This window comes from Temnothorax americanus, unplaced genomic scaffold (assembly GCF_048541705.1).
Source record: "Temnothorax americanus isolate GAGA-0224 unplaced genomic scaffold, ASM4854170v1 Scaffold8, whole genome shotgun sequence".
Taxonomy (NCBI): domain Eukaryota; kingdom Metazoa; phylum Arthropoda; class Insecta; order Hymenoptera; family Formicidae; genus Temnothorax; species Temnothorax americanus.
Window position 1 is genome coordinate 461931 of NW_027509802.1, and position 20339 is coordinate 482269.

The 20339-nt window shown below is 42.8% G+C and overlaps 2 protein-coding genes across 4 annotated transcripts in view; one reads left to right on the forward strand and one right to left on the reverse strand.

Annotated features, from left to right (window-relative positions):
- Nucleotides 1-12926, reverse strand: part of Fas2 (neural cell adhesion molecule fasciclin 2) — a 90954-nt gene extending 78028 nt beyond the window's left edge. For 2 of the 3 annotated variants that reach the window (XM_077424197.1, XM_077424196.1), the window contains exon 1: nt 12584-12925. In XM_077424197.1, the coding sequence (XP_077280323.1) occupies nt 12584-12644 (61 nt within the window). In that variant the 5' untranslated portion in view covers nt 12645-12925. Of the gene's footprint in view, nt 1-12583 lie in introns of all 3 variants that reach the window. The other variant, XM_077424198.1, reaches the window with a different exon arrangement.
- Nucleotides 12927-13047: 121 nt separating this feature from the next.
- Nucleotides 13048-20339, forward strand: part of LOC143907153 (uncharacterized) — a 63835-nt gene continuing 56543 nt past the window's right edge. Inside the window, exons 1-2 of the mRNA XM_077423704.1 lie at nt 13048-13176; nt 13875-13976. The gene's annotated coding sequence lies outside the window, so the exon portion shown is untranslated. The remainder of the gene's footprint in view (nt 13177-13874; nt 13977-20339) is intronic.

The following is a 20339-nucleotide window of genomic DNA, read 5'->3' on the forward strand; positions in this document are numbered from 1 at the left end:
AAATACGAACAAATGTTTGCCACTAATAAAGCCCGTGGCGACGGATAAATATTTATCGGACGTCATGGATCCTCCGACGAACTCACTTCGACGCATACGCTCCGATTTGGAGAGCAAAAAGAAAAGAGCTATATACGTATTCTCTGTAAAAGGATCAATGTGACATAAACCGAAGTAACAAATGACGTTTCTGTATTTGTGCGTTCGATACATTCGATGACCATAGTTTACTGAAATTGCAATATGGATTGTTATACGGATCGATTTTACGCTCTTCGGAACATGGAGAAAAACGAAACGTTAATTGCACTCGTTGCTATACGTCACGGAAGCGACGAGTTATTAACGCGGAATTGCAATATGCAGCAGTGAACGAACACGTGTACCGCGGGAATGTCCTGCACGCGTGCAAGTAATCAGCGAGATTCAAGGTTGATTAATCGTCCGGTTTCGGTGCACTTCGACGAGACGCTTTCTCGATAATTGCTCTTAATAATGATAGCGAAGTGTCAAGGATTTAAATAAATGTCACTTATTCGAGTAAAGATGGTTCGAATTACCATGCATGCTGTCACATTTACAAATGCTAATGGCGCCAATAATCAAGCATATAAAGTGTGAAATGTGAGGAGAATACGAGAGAGAAAGAGAAAGTTAAGTGAGACAAATGCTCGCGTCGTTCATTCAATGCGCCGTTGAATTGAAACACGACGCCTACATCTTGTCACTAATAAACAGTCATTTTATGAAATAAAATATTTCGTATTTATATTAAATAAAATGTTTCTTAAAAATTAGATACCTATATTAAATTAAATATTTATTATATGTCATATTAAATAAAATATTTCTTATGGTTTTTCTATCCACTTTTATATTGGTTATTATGGAAAATTCCATGGTTTCGTGATCAAAGCATAAGAAAAATGCATTTAATTTTAAGCTAGATGATACAGTAATTTCAGCTGTAAATCAAATCTTGTATCATGAAATTTCGATGTTATTGATATTTGAAAACAATGGTAAAATAATTTATAGGCGACAAACCGTGATGCGTAACGTGAGGTTCAACTCGAAAATAAATGTAGCCAACAGCGTTGATGCATCGATTGAAATATTTGCAAAAACGTAACGGCTGACGGGACTTCCTTCCGGGACGTCAATACGGCTGCTAAGCTACACAGGGTGTCCGCGAAATTCATAACATGAATATATTATTTTAATCATACAATGACAATATTTCTTCAAATTGTTTTATATTAATTTCGAAACTTATATAAAAATGATTCCAAAAATAATCTTTATATCGTTAATTGATATAAATTAAAAATTTGCTTGGTTAAAAATAAATTTTTAATTATATTTATTATACATTTATTATACATTTTTTTTTCTTTATTTAAACTGTGTCATATGTCTCCCATAAAATGATCCATTTTAATAAAACATTCTTTTAACAATGTATTTAAAGATGCAATTAATAGTATTTAATTCAATTCTTCTTAAATTTGTTAAAGATAGACATTGAATCATGTGGAAGAATTAAGATATGAAAAGATACGAACTGATCATACTTGTTTCGCGTTAAATATAACGATATCCTGTAGAACGAGAGACGGTTGAATCTGATATACGAATCTCGTACATACATATGGTAACATCAGGTAATGTACAAGTCGGCGTAAACCTGCGATGCCGTATATTTCACGTGACAACAAGCAAGTTTAACGACCGGCAGCGGCGGGGAATAAAAACGTCAACCCGAAATCCGAGCGCCCAGCATCATCGGATTCGGCGTCATCGTTATCGCCACTACACCATACCTTAACCCGCTAGTCCAATTCCCATGGATCGTTATCCCGAGATGCCAGGCCCGGCTCGAACGCTCGTTCTAATCCAGTTCACGCGAAAACGAACCTAACGGAAGCGCGGCCGAAGCAGCTATAGGGAGTCACGGCCGACCTATCGCTTTAATGACGGACCCTAACTCCCATTAGAGGGTCGGGTGGCAAGGTGGATAGCCGGGCACAAAGACGATGAGAGCTATACTCTTTCCCCCTGATCGTCGTCACGTAGTCTCTCTAGAATAAGAAGAGAGCAAGAATGCCTAGGACGCTTGGCCAGGAAACTAAAAGCAGATTCGTGCAAAAAATTACAAAGCCAGCGCGTAGCCCCGTAGCTAGCGGTAAATCTCGATTTCCGTAAAATAACTGTAAAGCCATTCACTATCGCGAGAAAAATAAGGCTTCCACACTAATGGGCGATTCGAGACTTCCGTTCGTGTCAAACATGCTCTCGGCGGATTCTACGGTTTTGTAAAATGCATGAGTTTAACGAGTTCGGTTTTACGAGTCGGGTCAAACCGAGCGGATTAACTGCCAACGAAAAATTTATGTACCAATTTCTGTTACCATCCAGGTATCAAACGGTAACTCACGGGAATATTACACAAAATAATGCATCGTTAAACTGACAGTTGCTTACAGAGAAGAGAAGTTCTTAAATAATTTATGTAAAATACATTTACGCGAAAATTGTTCCAATCGATCTTTCCCGCAAAATGAAAAGATAATTCATTGGTATCAAATATATTTATGCGCTAATTCCCATTTCCGTAATATCTGTTAATTCCTACTAATGCCACGGAGTTTATGTGCAAATTCTATAGTGGTTTACTCGTCGATGCGAACGTTTCGTCAAAGTTTATAATTCTATCCCGTAAATATATACTGCTACAGTTTCTGGCATTTCCTCCTTTTACGATATAATTTTAAAGCAGTTTTAACTCATGCGTGAGATTGGTAATTTGTGAGACACCCGATGTAACGGTAGTTAGGCGATGACTCAAAGGGGAGGCTCGAGGCTCGAGGTGGTCCGTTGAGACGTTGAAAGAAGGTCTTCTTTGTCCGCGCAGGTGCATGAGGCAGGTTGCAGGCAGAACACCAGAACAGGTTTTTATAAAAACAGCCAACGTATAGGGACCACTTCTTTTTACCCTCTTCCCTTTCTTCCTCGATCCTACCCCCTCAATCCAAAGGAAATATCACGCGTGCACCGCCGTTTCTTTCGTTCTTTCCTTTCCGCGTATTTCTAACCGAATCCCACGTACATGTCATATGATGGAGCAAATAAAAGATATTCACACTTCCTAAGCATTTAGAGACTCTAAAAGCTTAGAGTTGACTTGGAGTTGATTTATCAATTGTGTAATATTGTAGATATGTGACATCTATACTTAAGGAAAAGCTTGAATTTTACTGGTACACTTTAAAACAATTTAATAATTGCGTTAAAATTAATTAAACACTGTAATTAAAGAAAAAATTTGCTTCGATTCCATAGCTTGGGCGATATTTAACGAATGGAGGTGATATACGTCGGTTTTGTTCCGCTTAGTAATCACAGTGCTTTACGACGCAGCACCGCTTTGATGAGCTTTTTCGAATCCGATTGTATCGGTCAGTCGCACGCACACGTGTGTTTCGAAACGCCAGCACAGAAACAAGGACGATTATTAGTTTCGGATTCCCCGACGTTTGGGAAACGCCGCAAACGACGGAGCTAAATTCGCTCGACTGATCTTAAAATTCATCACGAGATATAATTCCGAAATAATTAACGAAATGTAATCAATATTTTATTCTCGATTATAATGATAAATCATAGTCGTAAGTTAAATATTTATTTTTGCATACGCTTATAATTTTCTTATTTTTCAATTAGCGGATAATAAGCAATCTTTCCCCTTAAAAAAAATCTATCCCTGAGCATTAATAACCAACGGTCCTCAAGAAAAAAAATGGTTTAGTTAATGAAAATCCGCATGATAAATCGAATTACGACGCGCAGCTAATTCTCGAGCATTCTTTCGAGAACTTTTTTTTCCGAGTAAAACGAAGCTCGCTCGGTTTTTCTTTTTAATAAGCGCATGCCGAAACGGTCCGCCATCTGGACGGTCAAGATACTTTAATTAAACCCTATTTCCACGATATGTTTTTATCTTGGCCTTTTCCTTTTTTGCGAAAACGTCGACTTTTATAATTCCGCAAACGGGAAAAGCCGCGGCGGGACGCGACGCGATGCGACGCCGACGCCTCGCGGCATTGTAATTTGTCCCCTTTATGAACGGCCGATCGTAAAAGCGACTCGACGGTGCCATGGGCTGCGCTCGCTGAATTATTCTACCGAAAAGGGCATTCGTATGCGGCATTTTACGACAATGCAAAACCGAAAGTTCACCCTTGGCTGGATGAAAGTTTAATCGAGACCCCCCGTAAAGCTCACAGTCGAACATCGAGCAGCATTGGTATCAACATAAATTAATCTCGGTATCAATTTAATTACATTCCTGAATATAGACACGAGAAGTCGTCGGGCAAGTTTTAAATAAAGATAGACTTATCTGATGATCGGTTAAAATAGCGACGCACGCATCCCTATTTCGGTTCTGAAAATATTTCTGTACAATTATATCAGTGTCTATTATTCTTACAAATGATTGTAATCGACTGTGTGCTCTCGAGACCGAGAGAGAATATTTTTCTTTTTCAAGAAACGAAATTTGAATAACACGGACTGTTATTTTAAGTTTAGCGCTCGCCGTTTCTTCACCGACGACGAAGCGCGGGTGGTGGGCATACGAGTTTAATTCACGTTTCGTATTTAGCTAGTTAATCCTAGTGACGTCACCGAATCCTTTGAGTCGTTAACTGGTCTCGTGCCTCGATTGCGCGCATGTTGAATACGCAATGCAACAGAACGTTTCATTCATCTCGACGTTGTATAGAAGAAGCCCGAACAAGAAGCATCCCGAGATCTCATTCGTGCATTCTACTGTGCGAGCATGTTCAATTTCTGCCCGTTATGAATAGAAAAGTAACTGCAAACTTATTAAAAAGAGAGGGCGAGAGAAGAAAGAGAACAATCTCTTTTCTATAAGGACAAAATGCTTAATATTGAGGTATATCATACGACCTAAAATTAAATAATGTATCATCAAATGGTTAAGTATTTTGAATGCATAAGAGATGTAATTTTTTTAATTTTTTTGTTTTATTTTATCTAGCGTTACGTAAACTAAAATTCTTCCAGTTCGTGACTTTCGAGCGTCACCTACTGTCATTTATGTTATTGCATAACACGATGCAATCCTAAATGTTTAGTCATCGAAATAAATCGACATTCGCGTTTCGCAATATAACGATAAGAGCAGGGAAAGAGATGTGTCAACTATATAGGACATCTTCATGTTCGTTTAAATTCGTGATTAAATTATGTGGACCACTATTAGTATCAAACCTGATCTTTCTATAAGAAGAGACAACTATATACGAGTCAGCGCGCGGAAAGATTGCAGCGGGTATGATCTGAGTAATATAAGCATCATATAAGGTGCATGTAAGAAGAGGAGAAAGAGAAGAAGAGAGGAAGAACGGCAGTGAGATGTATTTCTCTCCCACAGTGAGATATACTTCCACGATCGTGAGAGCAATAGGAGCACGACCGTGACGGCGAAATGTGGCGAACGTCGATGTATTTCAATTATCTAATTAGTAATTGCAATGAAGCAATGTATAAAGTATATGCGCGTGTGTGCGTATGCGCATTTATGCGAGATGTATATTCGCGATTATACAATAGCAATAATTAACAGTAAACATTTGTTATACTTGGTAAATGAGTAAACAATTATATATTGTTTGTTATTCTATTATATGCGCATTACTGTTTTACGTACACTATTTTATTGGAATCATAACCGACAAACAAAGACATTTATAATTTCCTTAAATATAACGTTTTTATATCAAGTTTAACTGGATTTTAAAGTTATTTTGAAGTTTAACTTGGATCTTTTATTGTTATTAGTATTATATATACAAAAAAAATATATATATGTATATATTTCATATATTTTTGTAAGAGATTTATCGATGTTATTTTTATTCAAACAATTCCCCAAGTTGTGTGCGCGCGCCCGAGCATTGATTCTGAAGTGTCTTCGATAACGCCGCATTTGTCGCGAGATGATGTCGCGATACTAGTGATAAGATATCGAGACGGATTTTCAGACACGACGGTACTCGGGCAGACGAGAGTTCGACGAGTTTGCTCCCGCTACGCAAACGAGAGAGAGCAGGTGGTATACGCTATTTTTCTTATGGCGGTGTTTGCCGATATCGACCGTGCAATCGATATTACAGACGCACGTCGTTGTATGACAAAAAGGAGGACTCTGTTTATAGACGGTTGGGATATATAGCAAACGTTTGCACTGAAAACATGTATTTCAATTACGCGTGATTCAATTAGGCGTAAACGTCTTCGTTGCGCGAGTCTACGCGAGAATATCACGCGCACTTCACGTGGTATAACATTAGCGTGGTATAACTATAACTTAAACTATTCGGTACAAAACGTAGGCATTTTATGATCTGTATAGATATCAAATCGCGAATAATGTTACATAACAAATCTCGTAGTTTATGAGATAAGTTTTCAACGTCTTTAAAAGTTTATTCCCGGGACGGAAATGCTCATTTCTAGAATTGATATTTGACATTTTTACACAACTTTACTAGTACTAACAATAAGTCCTGTACTTTTACTTATAACACGATATCAAAACTCGCTCTGTTTAAACGGACTCCTAGATAAAAAAATTAGAAAATTGATGTTGGCAAGAAATTTTCGTAATGCTTCAAACATGTGCAAGAGCGCAATTGCAACGGTAAACTGCGGCGCCGTGCACACGATCTTTTGTTATCTTGAAAAACGCCCACGCGCTCGAGTTTTACTACCTCATTAAGCCTTGCGTCACTTTGCTATCTGCCAAGGATAACCACTGCTGCTCTCGTTCTGCAGGATAATTCACGCGAGTTCGAGAGCAATTTAACGGAGTATTCGCGCTTCCACGGAACAACGAACCCTTCCCGGCGGCGGATTCGACAATTTTTCCGATTCGACAACGCTATGTTATTACGATACGTTCCAGTCATTACAAAAAAAATATGGAACAAAAATTTTATATTAATGTTATATATAGAAGAGTATTAATATTAAATAATAACGTTATATGTCATATAATACATGTAGGGACACCCGTTACGAGTACCGACAAGCGCGTGACGCGTTCGGACACACGAGCGTCGAGGCAGGCAGTCGCGGCTTTTCGCGAAAACTCGGCGAAGTAGAATAGAGAGAGCGCGTGAGAGAGGCCGGCGAGGAGATAGGCGAGAGAGATAGGACGGCGTTCACGGCGAACAGTTCCCTTCTGTAACACACTTCTTTATTCTTTAAATATATCCACTGTTATTGAACCAGGCGTGCGCCGTTTTTTCACATACATATATAGGTACTAAAAAACATTTTAATAAATTTTTCAAAATCTTTGTTAATATAAATGTATATCCAATGCCTTCCCCACTCTCTCCATGTATCCTTTGTCCGTTTCGTTTATATACTATATTCTAATTTACTACATACAATTTAATTTTGATAATAACTTTTTTCCTCCCGACAAAATAATATGCATCTGACTGACAAACTATAAAACTTGAGACAAAACCAAGTGACAAGTACATATTTTAGACTGGGCGATTTCTTGGAGATACGATACAAAACGGAAACCTGTGACTAGTTTTGGAACAATACTTTTTCAACGCGAAAAGATGACGAAGAAAAAGACTTCTGGCCATTGTTGGTTAAGCAAGTTGCTTCGTAATGGGGCAAAACTTCCTGCTGACGATTCACGATGCAGCATTCAATTGCGCAATCTCATCGCGAACGACGGTAGGAAATCTAAATACTTGCAACGTGATGATCACATGAGATATGAGATAAATAAAATCGAGATGACAAACAGTACTCGTTGCAATCGAATCGATATATCAAATGGTGCGTATTAATGAAAACTTCGCCCGAAAATTAATGGAGTATTGTATGCAATTGCTATTTTTTTTTCATTAACGAGAACATATCGCGTATCTTTTTTCAATTAAAATCGCGAACGGATATTGTAGAAAATACAGAAAATATATTACCATCTTTTCTACAAAAAAAAAATGCATTTTCCTATAAATTTAGTTTAAAACAAAGTTATAAATAATAATCGAATGCATCTAAATAACAATAATGGAAAGGGACAGCAGACTGTGGGTACCATTGCCATTAAAAAGATCCGCCGTGAAGTAAAACAAATTACATCGTGCAAGAATCGTAATTAAAATACGCGTTGCGGGTTCCGGAAGCAATAAATGAAGGCAGACGTTTGTTGCGCGTCCGGCATTTTTACCGCCAAAAAAGGATCCGCATTTACGCTCAGCGGTCATTTTCGCGGAGTTTTCCGCCTAAAATTTCCCACCGGAGAGAGAGGGATCGCTAATTATCGACAATGGAAACGCGCGTTAAGAATCCTTTCGCCCCCGTCGTCGTCCCTAACGCAACGCGTCGACTCGCTCTTTTACGGTGACGGGGCGTCCGTTAAAAAACCGCCGCGGCTCATTAACTGGCGCCGGTAGCCGGTTACATTTTTCCGGGGATCGCGCGCGTGAACAGCGTAATAACCGTAATCAACGCGTATATCTTTCTCTCTCTCGCGAATAACGACGCGATAAACTGCCCCGACCGCTGACGCGACGGGCGGTACGGTTGCGGCGGTTTTCCCGTCGCCTTTCATCTCTCGTTTTTTTGCGACACGCGACCGGCCGCGGCAGGAAAATCTACGATGTGTACGCGATAACCCCTCGCGAAAGTTACTTCCGGCGCGCTCCCCGTTCGAGTTTATCGTTTCCCGTGCGACACTAAGAAGTCGAAAACATCACGAGAAGCAAACAAGACGATTATCACCGGATGATCTCATTTCAGTAAATATCGAAAATGGGAAACGCCCAATTTGCGACTGATGACGTATTACTACGGAAAAGTTGACTGTATATTCGTCAATCCTAGAATATCCCGCGATGGACAGATATTGCGACAGGTACTTACTAAAGACGGATATAGCGAAAAACGCAAGATATAACTTAATTACCCTTTGGTCATTTTGAAAGCATCTTGATAATTACGCTTCTACTAGGCGTACAGCAGAAACTTTAACGCACTTTGCTTTTCGATAAGTCCCCAGTTATATATATATATATATATATATATATATATATATATATATATATTTATTGCTCGATATTAATTAAATTAAGTTTTGAGAGCTTAATAAACTGCCCTTTCCGTTTTCGTGGTACCGTTTTCGTCGAAGAACCAGAGAGGAAGTTCAGCAATGACGGATGGACCGGAGTTTCCGTGGACACGCGCATCTATCGCGCCGAGCATAGTCTCGGTGACGTACCAGAGAAATATTTCCCAGGAGGCTCGACGACGACGAGCGTGCACCCGACTGACGTGACGAAAAGATCCGTACAATTACGCAGACGTAACATCAGCCACCATAATTTATATGCGCGCCGGACAGACCGCGACAATGAGACGACGCGAAAAAAAAAAGAGGGAGAAAGACGATCCATCGTTGTCGAAAAGAAGAGCTCGCGATCGAGAGTGACGGCATGTCGTAATTTACGATGGAAACTGCGAAAGACACGCTGAACTCTTTATCCGTCGAGCCATCACCCGACTTTTTTTTTTCTTCACTGACCCCGAGGTCTTCATTGTTAAAAAAACGTAGAACGATCGCTCTCGTCGCTTCTCCGCTCACGTATAACAATATACCTGGTCTATTGTGCGCATCGCATCTTCGCGCGAAAGCAATTTAAAATCGATGAATGTCGCATTTGGACCTTTCAACGAAAAAAAACACGTAAAAAAACAAAAAACCAAATACATCCATATATTTGCTAACTAAACTAAATTATTTCCTAGAAACTTTCCCAAAATAAAAACAATGTCATGAAATTTGAATACCTAGGGGCTCGGTCAACGTGGCGCTACAAATGCTTTGGAGCGTTCTTCTTCTCCTTCTTTCTTCATTGAAAGAAAAGAGGAGAGGAATGCTTCGAAGCATTTGTAGCGTCGCGTTGACCGTAGCCCTTGAGTTTGCTTTTCGAACTCTCGAAAATTTCGTGATTATTCGTTATTCAATATTTGTTAATGAGAGAATATGAACGAAAGTTACAACGCGTTAAACTAATCCATGTATCGTTAGTCATCGTTGCGAAAATTACTGGGACGTTGCGCAAATCGATTAAAATCCACGTACTCAGTCTCCGGGTTTATACCATAGAAAGGAAAACGACATGTCCGCGAGAAGAAACAGGTATCGTCCAACTAAAGTGTGAGACTGGAAAGCGAAACGTCTCGAGGAACGGTACTTTCCTATCATCCTTTCTCTGTTCTTCGCGCGCGCACACTCGCGCACAGGCATACTTTATAAATCATATCGGTGAGCGGGACGCGACGGCGTAAAGTGGAAGGACAGGGCGAAGAGAAGAAAGGAAAGAAAGAAAAACGACGGAGAAACGACGACGGTGCGCGACTCGATGAAACCGGACCGCGGTGAGAAGGAACGGGAGAAGACGGAAAGGAAGAAAGAGAGACGCGACGCGACGCGTCGCGCGACGACCACCTCGCGGAGAGCCGGATCATGAACGAACGATCGAAACGAAAGGGAGAATATTCGAGAAGGAAGACGCGGTTCTCGCGCTCTCTCTCCTTCCGCTGCAATTTGTACGAGATCCTCGGCGGACAGGTAGAAGTCCGACCAAGTTTGGCCGAGGTCGAGCGAGCAATTTTGAGAAAAGTGATCTCGTGGATACGAGATGGATCGTCCTTGACTTACACAGGTATACCCCTTTTCCACGAGTCCCTTTTTCCGCGGCTCGCACAAAGGCCACGATATATTGTTAGCGGAGGACCCTTTCTCAGGTGCGACGCATCCTGGGATGTTCCCGAGCGCTTAACAGGTGCGCGAAACGGACGTTTGTTCAGGTGCGACGTCGGAGGGCCTTACTCGATTTCGTTGCCGAGAGAAGAGAACCGAGAATGCCAAGATTTCTTCCGTTCAGACGCAAAAGGTACGATGAAAATCACGCGAGGTATCTCGAATAAAATCGCAAGTTTTTTTTTTGGGGGGGGAAGTAAATGGATCCACGACGTACGTTGTTCGAAATGTTAGATATCGCTGAATATCTCATCGTTTCCTTTTCTCTTTCTTTCCTTTCTTCCCTCTCTTGAGGTGACAAATAACTTTTTAAAATTAACAGTCTCGAAGAGATACACACGAACAGCTTACTTAACTGGACAGCTTCCAAACGGAAGCGATAAAAATTCTGGGAAAGATAAAAGCAGTACTAAAGACAAAAATGTCTACTGCTGAGAAACCGCGTCTACATTTCAACCTCATTTAAAAGATTGAAATTGCGTCGACCGTAAATCGAGAGTCACTTCGCGGTAGAACAATTCAAAATATAGACAATTAAATGCGATATATTCTAAGTATGTCCGAATTTGATAGTACAAAAAATATATTTACAGTGGATCAAAAAAAAAAAAGTATTCGGACACCCAGGTTCCTTACAATAACTTTATTCCGTATCTATTAAATACGTACGTATAAATATGTACAAATACATATACTTTACGTAATAAATCGCTTATGGACGCGATTCGTGCTTATGCATTGTTCCTTCGAATAAAAAAGGTCTGTTTTCTGTTGTTGCACTGCTGAACTAGTGCACACTGGACTGGTGCAGTGAGTTAAAGTAAAACAAAATACCTGTCCCATTCTGACTTATTGCACCAGTGTGCACTAGTTTAGCAGTGCAGCTACAGAAAACAGACCAATAGTTATCGTAAAAAAAACTGGGTGTGCAAACACTGTTTTGATCTACCGTATGTACGTGAAACTATTCAAAGATAACACTTGCAGATTTCTTTGTATCATTCAAAGTAGTATCTCAGGCGATCAAACTTGTCGAGATATGATTCACGTTCGTCGCGAATTTGCCAACGCTAATGATTCATCGCCGACGAATTCTCGCACGCTTCCGCTCGCCGCGGCGTAAACGAACGTAATTGCACGAGAAACGGCATTCCGGTGAACGTGGAAAGCCACCGCGCCGCGTCGATCGCGGGATCCTGCGAGAATGGGCGCGCTATAGGCCTCGCCCGCGCCGGAACGAAAAAAAGGACGCGAACGAAACCAAACCGGCCGCGACGGTCAACGGTCAGCGGCCGTTTCGAATTCGAACGAACGCGCGACGCGACGCGACGCGACGCACCGCCGTGAAACGAACGAACAAACGCGACGTGACGGGACGCGCGCGCCATTTCCAACTCAAATTCGAATTCGCGAGCGACGCTGAACTTCACATCGAATTCCAGAACGAGGCGACGCGGCGCGCGACGGTTAAACCACCTGCTGAGCGTAGTACTCGCTTGCCCGTCACCGTCTCTCTTTCTCTCTCCCTCCCTCCGTCTCTACCTTTCTCTCTCGCGCTTTACACGTCGAGGTGCGGGCGGACGGTTACCTGCTACACGAGCGAGCCATGTGCGAGATTCCACGAACGATACGACGAACGAGATTTTCGGCACCGGTGTCGGCGCGGCTTATTATCGCGAATACTTTCGCACTTACCCGTTAGCTGCAGCAGAACGACGATCGCTACGCAGGTGGAACGTTCGCGACGGGCTGCCATCGCGACGTGATCGCTGCCTATCTTCGCTCTCCCAGCAAGACAGTCCTCTCTGTCTCTCTCTCTCTCGTTCCTCACCACACCGTTCTTCGTTCTTTCCGCTCCTCTCCTCGTTTCCCGTTCACTGACACCACACGCGGATCGCGGATCGCGTTCCCCGAACTCACGATCGACCAGAGTGATCGAGGCGATCAAGCGGCGCGACGCATTCGAGCGATTTCTTCGACCGGCTGCGATGGAACGTCGCGACGTCGCGCTGGCCTATCTCGAACTGTGCCGAGGAGCGGCGCGTACGCGCTCGGCACGACCTTCGGCCGCGCTCGGCCGTCTCCGGTCGTTCACGTGACGCGTCGGCACTCGGCACTCGGCACGCAGGCAGGCAGGTATGTACGCCGTACGCCGAGCCGCGGTAGAGGGGAAGGGGAAGACGACGGACGACGACCGTTTTCGCGCGCTCGCGCAACCTTCCAGCCGTGCTCGTGGCTCGAATATCCTGTTTTTCGCCGAATTTCTGCGACACCGGGATTCCCGGAATGTAAGTCGATTACACGGTTCCTCTCGATCCTTCTAACTGCGAACGAACATACATATGATTCCGACGAGTATGACTCCGTACTCCGGATGCGACGTGCGACGCCAAAATTCCGGGCGGTATGACAACGCAAAATGGCGAATCGTGAAATTGTCGCCCCGCTTACCTACGCGGCGACTTGTGCCTTGTGCCTTGTGCCTCGAGCATTGTTCGATTGAGAATTGAATCGCGGGCGAAGCGTGCGAAGCGACGCAATTTGTTACTTAAGATTAGGGATTAAACCGTACGCGTTGGTTACGCGAACATATCTCACATCACGTACGGGCCCAATATTGGACGCGTTACCCACCGCGGGCTCCATATATCGACTTTTTTCCTAGATCGGCCATTTATCTTCCCCGCTACGGACGTCGTTGCATCGCACGCTCGTAAACACGCGGGCGTAACACTTTCCCAAACGAATATAAATCTCTCGCGGCGGCGAGGGATTTTTGTTTATAGGATATATACAGCAATCTTGTTTTCGGAATTTGTTTCGCTCTATGTTCCCGCCCGCATATGCAAAAATCGGCGATTTATGGCAGCGGCTTAGCCAGTCGCGGTGTATGTACACGCACACGCACGCACACGGCACAAGATATCGATGCAATATACCTACTCTGGTGATAAAAAATGAACGCTATATCTAATCTGTTTGGCAGGGCAACGCGGAGCAAGATTGATAGACCGAATAACCGTTGGCTTATTAACTCCGGATCCGGAGAAATGAAGTAAATTGAAGTGAGATTACAAGATTAAACAAGGTGAGAAATGAAGTATAATATAGTAATGTAGATCTGAGTGCTGATTCAATTTAGATTGTGGCTCTTAACAACGTCGTTGCGCGAATTAATCGCCGGAGAAGTCGACGCGCGCGCGAATACACCCCTCGATCTTTCATCGCCATTATGTCACGTGCCTTAAAACGTCGTAATTTAACGAATCTCTTCCCACCAGATTTATGACACGCACGGTGAGAAGCTTTCCTCGCGCGCCCGACGATCGTCGTCGTCTTCGTTTAAGATCTCGAAGATTGATAGCGTATCTGTACCGCGTGCCGTAAATTCACGCAAATATTGCCGCGGCGCTAATGATAGGCCCGTAATTACGACTCTTGTGTATCGCAATTGCTTGGAAAGCTTACGGCGCGCAAACGGCGTGTGGCTTATTTCGAGCTTACACGCGTATACGCACCTGATGGAAATAAGCGGAAAGTCGACAATCTGCTGGAGAAAGAACAATCTCGTCTCATTGTCGGAGAGGAAAGGTCTGATATCATTTAAGTATCATATATCTACCGAGCACAAAAATATCACCGTACAAAGATTTCGTTCGGAAATCTATTTATCGAGAGCGAAGCTATTGCTACGTCATTATAGATTTGTTTTTTATCGCTGCATTGGACCGCGCACTGGAACGTCCCTTTTCGCTTTCATCAAATTTCAAACAGATATTTATTTCAAGTACAGAGAGTGCGTATACCAGTTCAGCTATAAAAAACAGATCTAAGGATTCGTTAATCTCACATTGTGCTACATCGATCCACGCGAAGTGGCCGCCGCGTCGTCGCGTTATAAGTAGGTACGTGACGTGTCATAGCCGAAGCTCGTAAGGTGACGCTGCTCCGACGCAGCCTCTCGAGTGTCCCTCTCCTTTTATTTCGAGAAGTATACAAACTTCATCACCGGTTACGATCTTCACCTCGTCTTTCTCTCAAGAGGGCCGTCCTTTTTCAAATAAACTCGCCGACCCTCGCGTGCTTTCCGGGTTGGATACTTGGTTGATCTTTCGTGACGCGAGGAAACGTATATAGTTGTGTTTTCCGACGATGATTCTGAGAGATGGGGAGAAAGCGAGAGAGGTGCAGACAGTGTAGACGCCTCGCTTGTTTATCATTTGTCAGCGGTCTATTTACACCGAAGGCGAAGTGTGCCACAATCTTGCGGACGGGGAATGTTCTCGCGTCTTTTCGCGTTGTCCTTTCGTGACGTCCATCGTATATTGATCGATCGCCTGGCAATAAAAAGGACTTGGCTCGTTAGGGGACAATTGACGCGGTTGAGTCGAAAATTGAACGTTTTTATTAAATTCCTGGGCGGGAAAATAGGGCTGTCGTAAAAGCATCGTTGTGTTACGAATATGATCGCGCGCCGTAAGCTCTCGTTTTTGGAGTAATTATATACAGGGAAGACATAATTATGGATCTATCGTTTAATGCCGCGGCAACATTTGCGTGAATTTGCATTCACGAAAGGTCGTGCAGAATTAATTGAATGTTGTCCACGATTATCCGCCATTATTTTAAAGTTTGTATCTCCAGCGTTGTTTACGATTCATTAGTAAGAAGGCGAAGGTGCTTCTTGCGCGACTAATTCGTTCGGGATAAAACGAGCCGCGTCTGCTAAGATGATAGATCGTAATTCTCGCGCGACGCCTGCTAAAACAGGGCGTAAGGTTTTATCTCGTCTTAAAGCTGCCCTAGAAAATAATCCGTTACGCTATTCACTGGTTTTCTGACGACTTAGCAAGCACCAGAGAAAGTGGATCTCGTTTCGCCAAAGTGCGCAACTCTTTCCGTAACGATGGATATTCCGTGCCATCGTTATTTTAATAACAAAACTGAGTAGCGACTCAATAACTTTGTTAATGATTCGTGAAGCTTCAAGATATTCAAGATATTCGCGGTACAATTATTTCCAGTATCTTAAATATGACTTGAGAGAAAGGAATAAAAGACGATTTTACTAATTTCTGTGAACGATATCAAATTATTTTAAAAGTTTTATTGTGTATTATTATCTATACATTTTTTTTAATTGAAAAATCATTAAAGTTTTTAAACCAAGCATAACTCAATTAGTGAAAAAATTGCAGCGAAAGAAATTATAATTTAAATTCCTTATATATATATTTACTTTTATTATAAAGTATATAAAAAAATATGCAAAAATTTTTTAATGAATCGATATGAATCCATGTGCTTTCTTTAAAATCAATTCGCCAACAAATCATCCGGTCACGTTTCCGTTGCTTTTCAATTGTACTCGCAATCTTCTGTTGCCGCGCTTTGCAACAACAGAGACTAATAAATACTCTTGTTAGATCAACAATTCTCGCATACATTGGGACCAAAAGCGAGATAGGGAATAGGAGAGTGGGGGCTAGCCGAAAGAATAGATGTCAGAGACTAAATGAATAAGAGCGACGGAGAAAGATACCAGAACGACTGAAAAACCGGGCTAAATAACGCCTCGAAACGCCTGTATCTTCCCTCTACTAGGTTTGCGAGCGAGCTGGTTATTAAACACTTAAATCTTCCTCGGTGCGTAAAAAAGCGATGCCGAAAGCCCGCAGGAACAATAAGCGGGAGGAGAGGCAGATGGGAGATGCGAGAGATAAATTTATGAGGGACAAGAGGAGAGGAGGAGAGGAGAGCGATGCGGCGTTTCTGTTCCTCTTCAAAAGCGATTGCTACTAAACTAAATATTTATTCCACCATCTTTCGCCGACGACGGCCTCTTCACGATAAACAAATAGAAATATTTCGTTTCATCGAGTTACCGATTCATCAATTGCCATTGCTGAGTCGAGATATGCCAAGAGCTTACCGTTTCCCGAGTTTTAATATGCAATAAAGTCTTTGCGTTGACACAACTTACATATACTATATGTAGACGTAGAATATCAGATACATTTATAAAAGAGCCAGATAAAAAAAGGTGACAAAAGGCAAAATTTTCTTGCAGGAGAGTAGAAAAATAAGAATGCATATAAAGATATAAATTAGATTTTCGAACTTAATGGATATTCGAAGATGTTTGCGGAAATGAGACTTAATATCCGAGCTGGAAGTCCGATTCAGGATGATAAAAGAATCTGCAGAATAAAATGATTAAATTCAGAATTCTGATTCACGGCACCGTACCCTGTTCTTCTAATCTAAATCAGATTTTCGATTCGCAATGTTCTTATTTTTTTTTCCTGACACTCCACAAGAAATGTATACTCTTGTCCAAGTACTACGTATCAAGTATTATCTTTTTTCAAAATATCGAATTAATTATAACACACATTATGTGTTATGATATCCCAAAAATGCTTATTTACGCTTTACATGAAATTATATTTACATACAATTACCGACACACGACAAAGCTTTTCCGTGTAAAAAGGAAAAACTTCTGACGGTGAAGGGGGGGAAGAAGTATAGGAATACGAAAGAAAGCAAGGGCGAAATGAATGGTCGCGATGAATCATTCTCGGTATCAATCTTCAGGAAGGCAACTGGAAAGAAAGTAGATGAAATAGTACCTTTTACGAGAGACAGAGAAAGATGGAGGGGGGGGAGGACAGAAGAGGCGCAGCTTGTAATTTTATCTCGTGGAAAATTTGGATTCTGCCGACGACGATTTAAAGATGCGCTTATATCTTCGTTGCAACGACGTTTCGCTTGACATTTGCGTCACATTGCAACTGTATATTTCTCTGAGAAGCCGAAAAACACCACTCTGTGTTTCCACCTAACTCGATTCGCGAGCGGTTTGGATTAACGACGATTAATTGTTCTCAAATACAAATACCAATTTCGCGTCGATCAATCTCATCCCGCTGAACCCGGTTACACGATTAAGCTGCCAACAGGTGCGCGTTTTGCAACCGAGGCACGCTATCGTGCTGATTGTAATTCGGTCGATCATTGATAGGACGGAGGGATTTCATAGCGGAGAAGAGCTTGCGAAAAGGGGAAGGTCGCGCCGACTTGGAAAATGAATGATGAATCCGGGGTCCTATTCGTCCGCATTTCCTCTTCTCGCTTTCCCTATTCTCACTTCTATATCCTCTTCTCTTTCGTTCCTTCGCGTCCAGCGCGATGCAGCGAATGTTTGTGTTCGTGTGCTTGTTTGCGCGTGTACGTACGTATACGCGCGTTCGTGTTGGAGCAGGTTCGCCGGCGCCTGAAAAGCAGGCAGCCAGGCGGGCGCCGTTGCTCGAAAGGGTTTCGCCTCGTTCCACCGACGAGAACGGCGCGGCGCGGCGTCTGTCGTCGCCGTTCATCCGCGAGCCGGAGCGGGACAGATAAAACGCGAGCGAGGGCGTATAATACGGGGCAACGAGCGCACCGAGATACGAAAGCGAGAGAGGAAGAGAGATGGTGCGCGCAGCCTAGAAGGAGGTTGCTCCGTTGGTGTACGCCTCGAAGACCGTATCGTGGCGAGGCAACAGCCTGGAAGACGACACTCCGGCAACGTCCTCGTCCTGGTCTGGATGGAAGGCCGGTCGACTGCTCGGAAAGAAAGAGAGAATGGGGCGTCCCCGGCGCTGTTTTTTGATACCGCGGACCACGCACGGGGATATGAAAAGCGCCCGGAGGCTAGGCAAAGTACGCGAAACTCGTTAACGCAACAGAGGTAAATACACGAGAGGAGAACGCGGCTGGAAATAAAGAGGTGGATGCGTGCGTTTCAAAGGGGACTCGTTTGATGTCGACGTGTTTACCGCGAAATAAGCGTGATTACCGTTCAATCGTTCAGCAAAGATTAACACGCGATATCGCTATCGTCGAAATTTCAATTATCGACAAAAATACATTATTGATTAGTAATTGCGGAATTCGCGGTCGTTTATTTCTGACTAGGAATTACATGGTCATGAGTTTTGCTATACTTCCTCTGGTATTGCTCTTCTTGTGATGATACGTTATTGTTATCTAAATATTAAAAAAACGCTTTAAAAATATTTATTCTTTATTTAAGTTGATGAGATTCTCCTTGATCGATTAGACGAACAACGTGCAATCAATTTGCGATCAAATGTCCAATATTTCCAGCTATATAGAAACCTACATACATGTCGCTAACGACATCGCTTTCTGTCGGTTACCGCCGTAAGGTAGAAAATAAATTGCATCAGCGCGGTTATGATAGCGTTCTATTGGTTGGTCGAATCGTTTCGTCGATCAAACTTCGCAGTGCGATATTTCAAAGTGAGGTAGCATTATGTTACACTCCAATAATACCTCCAACAAATCGATCGATTTATCGCTGGTGTTTATTGTCAGTTTCGACATCTGCGAATCGACATCTTACTAATCGCGATACACATTTTCCTCCTTCACTTATATTTGAAGAATTGTTTGTATCAATACGCGCATACACATGTGGAGCTGCTATCGTCATTAGAATTCCGAGGATGTCGGTTTCGATTTCATTAGATAAGTGAAGGCTGAGTGCAATCTTTACCGCGAATTCCCATGAGGAAATGAGAGGCAAGAAGAAATCGAGCCCGAGTTTCCAAAGAAAAGGCCGAGGCGCGACAAGCTCCTCGCGGTAACGGAGTTACATTTATTTGGTCCCCTGAGCAGGAAGGTGATATTTTTCCAAGGGGGAAACTTTCAAACGCCGACGGTGGTGCCTGCTTCTTACCGTAAAAGAGCGGCATTGTGTCCACGCCTCTTGATTCCTCTCTCGTCCGCGTTTCACTTTGGGATATCGCTCTGTCTCTCCTCTCTCTTCTTCCTGGCGAGAGTATAAACACTTCGCGACGGCCGGAAGGCAGAAGTTTGGTCTTGAACGGTGCCACGAGAGCGGGAGGAGAGTTTGGCAAAAAGAAGGACAGATGGATTTATTTCTCGTCCGTTCCGCGTACACCCCCGATAAGACGAAGGAGACGTATGAGGGCCCGTAAAGCCCGAATGTCCCTCGTAACTTACCGATTGACGAACCGCACTCCGATCTCGGGATACGAAGCCAGGTTACCGGGAGAACCGGGAGCGGACTCGCAAATTCGCTTGGTTGCTGCAAAATTTCTTCTAGGACACGAAAAAGGCGCGCTCTCTCTCACTTATTTAACGCACCAGCTTCTCGCAGTCGCGGCACGACCGCGACGTTTCTCTCTGTTCGTGGAATACTCGTGGATTAAAACCGTCGCCTTACATGAAGCTTCACATAATGTTTAAACGAAAAATTACACTGTCAGGCCAGCGAATTATGGTAATTCGCGGATGAAAAGAGAAAGTTCGAAAGAATAAGGCGAGCTGCTGGTTAATATGAAACGGCGTGAATAATTTAACCGCCAAGACCGCGCTTTACCGCCGCAGCTTCCTAAAAATGGGTTCGCCCGTTTGTTTC